This window comes from Haliotis asinina, chromosome 1 (assembly GCF_037392515.1).
Source record: "Haliotis asinina isolate JCU_RB_2024 chromosome 1, JCU_Hal_asi_v2, whole genome shotgun sequence".
In the NCBI taxonomy this organism is placed as follows: domain Eukaryota; kingdom Metazoa; phylum Mollusca; class Gastropoda; order Lepetellida; family Haliotidae; genus Haliotis; species Haliotis asinina.
Window position 1 is genome coordinate 13,179,114 of NC_090280.1, and position 10,752 is coordinate 13,189,865.

Genomic DNA, 10,752 nt, shown 5'->3' on the forward strand with positions numbered 1-10,752 from the left:
TCCTTTTGTTTTTGGAATAGTTTTTCACAAACAAAGGTCCTCAAATATTTCCTAGTTTCTGGTCTAAGCACAACATTAGTTTACAATATCCTGGAAGAACTTGTTGGTTTCTTGCACAACTTCTGATACTGTAAGTTCATCTGAGCAATATACGGAGAGAACTTCTCAAGTCAACGGTGGGGCCCAGAATCGTGCACCACTCACCGGACAACTAACAAAATAGAAGTCGTGACAATTTAGGCTCCTCCCCCCGAAATAATGTCCTACGTCATATAAAAATAACTCATACCCAATCTTAATAATTAGTTACTTTCATTAGTCCCTTTCCGAGACTTTATCGGTACCATCAAATTCTTCCAGTATAAAATATATTCGTTAATCAACTTTTAGCCATTCATCAACCAAACATTGACATATCTGACAAAATATCAAATAATATTTCAGACTGGCTGGCGCCAGAAGATACTTAAATTATTTCCGATCCTCTGCGTGTCCCTTTTATTGACAACTGACCACTAAAATCCGAATGTCCATCTGCCTAATCATGTAGAATCACAAGGTCCTAGTTTATGTCAGTTCAGAGAAATTACCATTTCCCCACAGAAAAGTGAATCCATAAAAATTCGGTTACTTGGTCAATGCACTTTCCCAGTACATTGACCCTACCTAACTTGACTTCAATTTCTCCTTACATATTTATCAATGTTTTATAAACTTTTTAAGTCTAAATGTTTTGGTTATATCTGTCCCCAATTGAGCAGCTTTGGTAATAACTAGTACAATGTATTTGGAAATGCCCAAAACAGCCATAGACGAGGAATGCCTTGGCAGTAGCTCTGCTACAGGAATGACGTCAGATCCCTAATCAAGACCTTAGAAGAGCTACTGAGCTACTCAGTTCAATGCCAGATTTTGGCCTGCATCAGAGCTGGAGATGGGCACACCTTGCATTGACCAATATGTGCAGCCCAGAAAGTTGTAAGAGCTCCCAGTCTGTTCTGCATTGGTGATCAAATGTTGGATATTGAATAATGCACCTTAGTGTCATTCATGTGACCTTACATCCTGGGTTGAGTCATTTTTCTTCTGGTTATCCATGAAAAACTTTTGCTGAATGATTGACTTTCCAATAAAACATTTAGCGTTACCATTTTTAGCTTAAGTTTTGTTGTAGACCAGAAAACAAATATTTGGTGGCGTTTCTTTTGGACGCTAGTTTAGCATGTAATAGGAGTTGGACACTTTACTAGGCACATTTTCCAGACTTGAATTAGTTACTTATTGATGACTCGCCTAACTGTCCAAACAGTGAGCTTGTCTAAAGAGTTTATCCAATTAACCAACATGTCACCACATGATCTACCACAAACAATTAGTTATCTTCTCATCATTACCTTAAGACACATAGATGAAGCCAGTTTCTTAGCAAAAGCTTAAAATCTCTGGGGAGTTATTTTATGTTTTTTGACTCACGGTGAAGTCGATAGTTTGTACAAATGTAGCTGTTGCTTGATAAATGCTCATGTGTAAGAATTTGTAAAGTATTTATGTTTTGATCATATTTTATCTTAACCTTGTGACATTTTCTTTATGAATTCATGACCTTATTTCATGCCCTTTATCACTAACATGTTTTGATAATATTTCAGGTTTACATAACAAGCATGAATGATTGCATTTTCTTTGAGTTTATGACATTGTTATTATGAACTGTCTTTTTTTCTGTTATGACCTCATTTCATGAACATCACCACTTAATGTTTTGATAACTAAGTAGTGCATTACTCATAGCATATCTCACCTTAATCTGGCTGTAACAGTTTTGATACATGATCAGCATATTCAGTCCCGACATTGCCTGAAAAGTGTACCTAAGGTAATGAAGCAACTCGGAAAACCAACGTCTGCACTCCTGGATCCTCATACTTTCTACATACATGTATCTCTGGTGAATGAAGTGATGGACACTTTCTGGGGATCACATTGCCCTGACACTGATTCATATCTGGCAACTGGTTTGACAAACCGTCAGGATAGAGGTGCAACAGGTATGGGTGATTTCATGTGACTGGATGGAACAGATTGTTGTTGTGAAAAACCTGTTCTCATGAAATGTGACCCATTTGTAATTTATTTGTAATAATCTTTTTCAGGATGTAATCTACATGACCACAATAACATCAAAACTGTACACCCAGTGTCTACTAAAAGTGAACAGACGTATTATGTAGTAATACCTAAGCAAAAGAAATGCTCTTCCTTTACCTTTTTAACATTTGGTGGGTGGTGAAGGATGTCTGTGTAATCTACATGACCATATTTCCAAAAAGGTATCATGTTTTGCTCGGATTGTACACACTGGCCATGATGATCCAGCGGCTCCAGTAGTAATATTGGCTGAATAGTCATCCAAGCACAAAACGCACATTGCATCATGAACATTTTGTTCTGTAACTTTATTTAAATTGACACGATTGTCTAGTGACAGTTTACCGCTAACCTTTGACACTTTACTCTATCAGGGCTACTCAGGTATTTGGAAATGCCCAAAACAGCCATAGACGAGGAATGCCTTGGCAGTAGCTCTGCTACAGGATCTGTTTTAAGTTTTTTTCTGACATGACCTCTTCTAAACGTTGAATAGTTACTTTTAATTGACTTTCCATACTTATTTACTTTTATTGACCTATAATTCTTGATAATCTATATCAAAGTAAACAGGTGACATGATTACTGTTTGGATGAATTTGGATTGTGCTTATAAATTGTCTGTTCTTTAAATATGAATGAAAGAAGAAACTGTTAATCTATATTGTATTTTGTAATGTAACTGTGTAACTGAATAGTACAGAAGCTAGGAGGAGATAGTATAATGACATAGTATCGCCTACATAGGACTTAATGTCTCCTATGCAGGTCATGGTATATCAACCGTAGGATGTAGTTTTTCCTACGTAGTACTTAATATCTCCCACATAGGACTTAATATTTCCTATGTAGGACTTAGTATCTCCTACGTAGGAGATAATAATGAATGAAGGAAGAAACAGTTATTCTATTTTATAGTTTTTAATGTCCTGCGTAGGAGATAATAAGTCCTACATAGGAGATAGGAAGTGGTACATAGGAAATACCGAGTCCTACATAGGAGACGGGAAGTCCTACACAGCAGATAATGTGTCGAACCTAGGTCTTGATATCTCCTTCGTAGGAGATAGATGTTGAAGAAGTTTGACGGTCGCCCTTCTTCACTTTTTTCTTTACTTTTTATCGTTTTTGTCATTTCTTGTTCTGGGATGGTTGTTTTGGAAAATGGACGATGCAGTGTCGGAGGATCTGACTATTTGGCAATCACATTTTTATTGTGGGTTTGAACCCCGTCACATCATACTAAAAGACATGATAAAATATCATACTCTTTGTTCCCTTTCTTGCGCTTAACATTAATAGGCACAACAAGCTTGCTCGGCCCGGAGTGAGTATAATGTGCCTGAGTAGGCTATTAGTGCCCTAACTTAACCAGCTTAAGTCAGGGTTAGTACAAGCAACCACACATACGCTCACATGCGAAATATTCTTAAGCACGACTTTTAACACCATTTCAGCTTACCTCATCTCACCCATTTCACAAATGCAGCTGTATATTTTGTAACAGTTTGAAAACAATATTTTTTTCAACTGAATATTGGACAACCACATACAAATGAAATAAATCATAAACATTTAGGTCCACCAGGTCCACCAACAAATGTCACAGTCATTCCTCTTGGTCCATCTTCCCTTCAAGTGTCTTGGATCAAAGGCTTCAATGGTGGTGATACTCAAACATTCATCGTAGAATACAGCACAGATGATACATCTTGGAAAGAAGCTGGAAAGTATGTAGAGAATGGACTGGAGGAACATCAGACAAATATCACAGGTCTCCAGCCACAGACTGTTTATTATGTCAGAGTGACGGCAGAGAACGTCAATGGAAGAAGTTTTGGTACAAACAGTGTGCGAGGACTGACTGGAAAAGAGGTGAAAGCTACTGGTAAGCGTCGCTGTGGCTCAACTGTTGTGAAATGTTAATAGTATGGATCTGGAACACTCAGTCAAAAATGAAAGGCAGATCATTTTGAAAAGTACTGGTTGAACCTGTTGCTTCAGTGTTTGCACACCAACTTGTCACATGTAGATGTGATCTTGATTTGATACTGACTTCCTTGTGCTGTCACATTCATAACACCAAAATTTGTAATTCAATCTGCAACTAAAATGTGAAGTGACACAGTGGAATGTAACTGGAACAATGCAACTGGGACCTCACCCTTTCTCTAGGAAATATATGTAAAGTTCTTAGGAATGAATGTAAAATAATCAAACTCACATCAGTTTCTAATCCTTGATGTCATTTACAACCTAAATACATATGCACTCACGAAATACTGTTTTTAAAGTTAGCTATGCACTTTCTCTTGTTAATTTGAATGAGGGGTGGAAATGACCTGTCGCAATTTTCAAACATTAGATAAACTGTAGGGTAGCCTAATGGTTAAAGCATTGGCTCATCATGCTTAAGATTTGGGTCAGTGTGTGAAGCTCTGTGTCTGGTGTCCCTGATTTAGTTTCATCTATTACATAAACTACTTGAGGCTTGCCTGGTCCATAGTAAAGCCAACACTAACATAGGAAGTTGTGACACTACTCCATGATTATCTTCCTGCAGGTGGTTTAACCTCTCCACAAGGCGGACTGATTGCAGGGGTTACTTTTGGGCTGCTTGTTCTGGCAGTTATTGTTGTTGTTGTTGTCATCATGCATAGAAAAGGATTCAGATGTGTGCTCCTGAAACCAGGCATGTACACTTCTATTATTGTAATTGGTTAACTATTTGTTTTATGTCTCTATTTGTATATGGGTGTTAATTCTGCGCAAATGGGGAACTGAAATCAATTGCATTCTATTAGAAAACTCACCATAATTGTCCCGTATGATTATTTCTATTAATTGATGTTACATTTTTTAAACAAACTAAATCTCTATGATATATCAATATATAATACAATATGTATTGTCTTGACAAGTTATCTTCATTCCATCAACAGGCTCAAACGTTTTACAGAATAGGTAAGTGTTTCACCTTTAGTTTAACGTTACTGCTTATTATAATAAGAGAACAACTGGGGTTCAGTACATCCAGATATTTATGATTCAAACGTCATTTATCTTTCTAATAGACCTAAGGGCCATGCCACTCAGAGGGAACATGTGGAAGCAGGAGGTAAGTAATGTACCAACAATTGATTCAAAGCAGGTATCATGATGTAGAAGTAGATGATATCATCACACATATTTCAAATCTCGCTAGTACGTCTCATAATAAACACCATAATATATTGCTATAAAACATGATATCAAGTTTTTGTTGAAGTAAAGCATTGTCACAATAACATTCATGTGGCAGAGGGAACATTTACATGGTAAAACAGTCAGTCTCTTTCATCTTGATCAGTTTTACATTATGATTTATATTCATCCTTCAAATGTCATATCATATATCATATATCATTTTACCTCAGTTGTTACTCCTTTTTCATTGTGTTTTTTCACAAAGATGTCAACCTATACAGTGGCCTACAAGACAGGGAGAATGACAAACAGACTTACACCTATTTGAAGACTTATGAAAATGCTGGAGTTGCTGCCTCAACAGGTATTCTTCCTGACAAAGACTAATATTAGCGAGCCTGATATATGTTGGTCACATATATCACACATTTACAGGGATACAGTCCTGCCTGTGTCATTATATATTACATGTACATCAATGTGGACTATGTATACCCCTGGTTTCCATGCTGAAGCCTGTTTTCACTGGACTGCTTTTGCAGCTAGTAGAGAGTTATCAATTGAATTAGTCATGCCCAAAATGTGTGATGTAATGCTTGTAGAATATATCATTGATGATTTAAAAACACTCAGAATTGTTGTGCCCTCACTTTAGAAGTACTCATAAGAAAATGGCACTGCTCTTTGCCCCCTAGCAAAACACAACCCAGCTGAATGTATGATGCTTCTGTCTTTACACTTTTGATGTACCTTTCTCATATCCTCAAACAATGCCTGACATTGAAACTGCCCAAAATATGTATGTTGTGATGTGTCAAGGCACGATCCAATAATTCAATGTCTGGTTGATTCACTATTTAATGTTTCCAGTGAAGTGTTCGGTCATGGGAAATAAAAGATGCACAAAATATTATGTGTTGACCAGTAGAAAAATTGGTTCAGGTAGGTTCAATTTGCCGAGGGACAGTAAACCAATAGTTTTGTCAGATAGAATAGGAACTCACTCATTTCTGCAGTCAAACTAAACCAGCCTCTGTGTTGACTAAGCTATTTTCTTGTAGGAACAGATTCAACGAATGAGTATGAAGGTCTTGAAAGGAAAGATCAACAACACTATGAAGCTATCAAATTAGCCATGTATGGAAATACTGGCAAAGGTAAATGTTCTAATTATCAAGATCACAATATGATATACTGATGATGATGAGATTAAATTTTAACAAAAACTCCTTTCATGGTGATGGTCTGTACATAGTCGAGTCAGAAGCGGACATTGTGCAAAATATGGCGCTGAATCTTGTCATGTGTAGTAATATATACAATAGCGGTTTTTCGGACGAAGTCCTTCCAAAGGGCCCAATTTAAAAAATGAAACCGCTATTGCATATACTGCTACCTACATGCTTGCAAAATTTGACTAAACTCAGTCAAATAGTTTTCAAGATATGGACTTTTAAGTGAGCATAGGGTCGGTTGGGAAAAAATTAAAATGCCAGAGACATGGTTAATTCCTTTGGCATGAAAAATGAAGTTATTTTCTGTCTAGAATGTAAAGGTAAGTTCGAATTTGATAAGGAAGACAATCATCTTCAAGCAGATCAGTCTGACCCACAGGTAAATTTGCCACCATTGGCGTAACTATCAATTATTCCAGAACAGTATATATAATCAGAATTCGTAATCAGCAGTCTCTTTATTCAGATGTTGTGCGAGTCTTTAAGAATGAATGAGAAGTTGAAATCACATCAACTGGCAGTCCTGTCTTGAACAGTTTTAAAATATGTTTTAGTTTACGAAAAGAAGCTGGAAGAAGCGAGGATCATATATTTCTTGTGGCCTTGTGATTACCTCACGCTACATCTTTATCATGATTTGAATTTTACAGTGAAATCTAATGGATAAGAATAATTGTTACCTGCTAAATATATTCAGACACGATTCATCACCAGTTTCTGTTTCGTTTCAGATGCTACCTACATGAACACATGACCAGGCCCAATAGCACTCCATGTATTTGACAAAGAATGGATATTTTTAATAGTCTTATCTTGCTTTCTGTGATCAAACTGAACCATGAGATCTTGCCTATCAGTGATCATTTGTAAACATGATCGAATGTCCTCTTTTTCAGTCACACCTTTCTGTACTGATTCTTATGTCAACACTGGTATTGCTCACAGAATTATTGCTACAATCATGCTATGTGTAATGTTTGATCTGAAAAAAAAGACATATTTTGTTGTTGTTGTTGGTGGTGGTGTAAAAAGAGAGATACTTTTCAGTAACATCACTACTTTAGTATTCGATTCTTCACTCATTATGCAACACGCATCAGATGCTTGCATAACACTGAACACTATATACTAGTACGTTTTGCTGGTCACTTTTATTATGTATTCATTATAGTTTTTTGTATAATTTTATTTCCTTTTAATTTTTTAGTCAACCAATTGATTCCGATGCTAAGTGAGATTTCCAGAGCACAGCTAATATACTCATATGGCTCATTTGATTGTTATATCTGAGTGCCTAAGTGCTGAACAGGTGCGTTATTCGGGTGCTTTTTTATATTAAAGATTTTCTTTCCTTCTTCTAAAGTTGTTTTAACTCTAAATTATTCACTTTAATTGTAATGTGGCACATAACCTTGGCAAAACCCAGTATACATTAGCACATCATACATGACACAATTACTATACAACCCTGTGGGATTTCAGGAATAGTTCATAGGGACAACGCCCACTGTGTGTTGGTGGAGTGAGTGAGTGAGTTTAGTTTTACGCCACACTCAGCAATATCCCAGCTATATGGCGGCGGTCTGTAAACAGTCGAGTTTGGACCAGACAATCCAGTGACCAACAACATGAGCCTATTCTACCCCGGGACCTTCACGGGTCGTATGGTGGTGGATGTGTGACATTGCTCATTTTGGAATATTCGTAAAATGGAGATCCAGTCTATGGATATTTTGACATGTGCACAACCAATTGATTGTGTTTGCACTTGCATGGTATCAAAGTTTGACTGTACTGACTGCGTATTTGTTTTTGTTGTTTGGCACTGCACCCATCTTTATTCGGTCTGTGTGAACCAGAGAAGATCCAGCTTAGAACTGATAGATTACATCTACATGCAGCCTGGTTCCCTGGGTCTGATGCGCCTGCGCTAACGCTCCGACACTGACCCAGGCAACCACTGCCGCATGGCGGCGTTCACTGCAAGGAGACACGCCATACATTTACTATAGAAAAATCCGAGGACGGGTGGTTAGAAGTTTTTCATAGCATTTTCATCGATACTATGGCAAGGTGTACGTCACCAGAACAACGACCATCTGTACTTTCAGTGTTGGAAAACGTTATTTAAGCAGTTTCGAGACACGAAAATCGTCGTTACATAGGCGATATGTAAACAATGACACACCTCCTACTTTCATCACCGACATGTGCTTTGATATTTCGTGTCAGCTCGCTATTACCACGAAATCGTACACCAGAGACCATATATATGGTCTCTGCGTACACATAAAACATAGATCTGAACGACCACACTGATTGGAAATAGTTAGCATCTTCATTTTAGCACGTTTGATGACGAAAATATCGCCCATTTTTACGTCCCGTGTCATCCATCGCGTCAGGGTAGGTTTAGCGGATATATTTTTCGACGGCCTTGTGAAATTACAAGGTAAAGCGCTTAGATTGATATGAATGAGGTTAATGACAGGTAGGGTTTGGCATTCTGATATTTAGCCTCTACAAAAGAAAATGAAACAGTTAACGTATATGCCAGTATCATTGAGAAATGTTTATGATTATAATAAACATAGTGAATCAAATTATCAATCTACAAAAATACACACACATATACAGCTCAAAACATGAATTTGGTACTTTATATTCCTAAACTGAATACACAAAAATAATGGTATGATTAGTATGCTAATACATTGGCATACATATAAGGGAAGAACTTATAAGATAGATAAACATTCCAATGTTTCTGAACTGTTGAATTAAGGGTGATTTTTACCTATGAAACCTATCATGAGAACTGTATTTTTTGTGGCTTGAAGCCAGCATCAGTGTACTTTGATTATTTTGAGCATGATAACACTGGTGTTCTCAGAGTACATCTGATACAAATCATCTGACATGAGCAATTATTGAGACAGATATCATTTAATAAATAAAATAAAAAAGTTAAAGCCTGCTCTTCACTTTTTGCTTTACTTTATTATACTTTACATCAGTGCATGCATACATAAATTAACTCATCATCAGTGGTTTTGCTTTTGAATTTTGAGTAATTTGCTCAGTACTTGTTAACCAGTTCATTATTGTGATTATATTTTTTTACATCTTAATTTTACAGTGTGTATCTAGAAATTATGTCTTGATGTAGATATGTAGTATGTACGTAGTATGTATGTAGTATGTTAAAACCTAAACTTATTTGTACTAAAGCACTAACTACTCTTGGTGCACACAGTGAAAAGGATATTATGGCATTGTACACATGTCAAAAGAAAGTTGAAAATAAAATAACCTCAAGATTCATATGATATTTAATGCTATGATTGTTCCTATGGTGTGTAAGTGTGCAGAAGTATAGGGGACCTCATGCTGTAAAATTATTGAAGATGTACAGATGCTGTAAAATTATTGAAGATGTACTGCAACAATGTGTGAAAGGTTTCTCAAAATTGCAAACAATGCTATTGTTTGAGGAGAATGTGGCAGAACCCCTCTTCAAGTTAAAAAGCTTGTGCACACCACAAGGGCTATAAGGTATTGGTGGAGACTACTGTAACTGGATGAACGCAAACTGTCTCTCTGTCAAGGTGTGAAGATAATTATTCACTTTTCGAAACAAAGATCATTTTAAAACCTACAACAACGATGCAGTTCTATCAATAGTTTGTCTGATTCCTCTATTAACAGCATTTTAAATCACTGTTAAATGTGGAAAAGAATCTTACGTTCCCTATCCCTATACACTTTAGACCACCCACAGTTCTTTTCAGGTGTAGTCGATTTTGGAAGATACACAAATGTCCCAAACGCTTAATGACTGTAAATTTTGTATATTAAGGGGAAGATATTTTGTTGAATATGAGTTTCATATGCATGTATTGCTTGTATGTGACCACTACTCAACCATTAGAATTTTGTATGTATCTTAAACAATGATATGTACAGTCCTGCATTATAACATTTTTTAGAGCTGAGTGCAGCCTTAAACAACAAACTAACCAACATCTTTTATCTGAAAACTTTGACAGACAGACCTCTGATGCTGTATATAACTCATGTCTATATTTATGTTAAAAAGCCAAAGGAATTGTAATAGATTGCTTCACTGACATGCTTGTGTCATGCAATCCAGCATTGTCTGTATTAAACTGTTTATTGTGAT

At 36.5% G+C, this 10,752-nt stretch overlaps 1 protein-coding gene across 1 annotated transcript in view; it reads left to right on the plus strand.

The window, feature by feature from the left end:
- The window catches only part of LOC137292854 (B-cell receptor CD22-like), a 97,883-nt gene extending 89,952 nt beyond the window's left edge, over window positions 1-7,931 (plus strand). The window contains exons 12-17 of the mRNA XM_067823867.1: window positions 3,728-4,036; window positions 4,712-4,844; window positions 5,223-5,266; window positions 5,600-5,698; window positions 6,396-6,491; window positions 7,301-7,931. Of these exons, the coding sequence (XP_067679968.1) occupies window positions 3,728-4,036; window positions 4,712-4,844; window positions 5,223-5,266; window positions 5,600-5,698; window positions 6,396-6,491; window positions 7,301-7,323 (704 nt within the window). The 3' untranslated portion in view covers window positions 7,324-7,931. The remainder of the gene's footprint in view (window positions 1-3,727; window positions 4,037-4,711; window positions 4,845-5,222; window positions 5,267-5,599; window positions 5,699-6,395; window positions 6,492-7,300) is intronic.
- The last annotated feature ends 2,821 nt before the right edge of the window (window positions 7,932-10,752 follow it).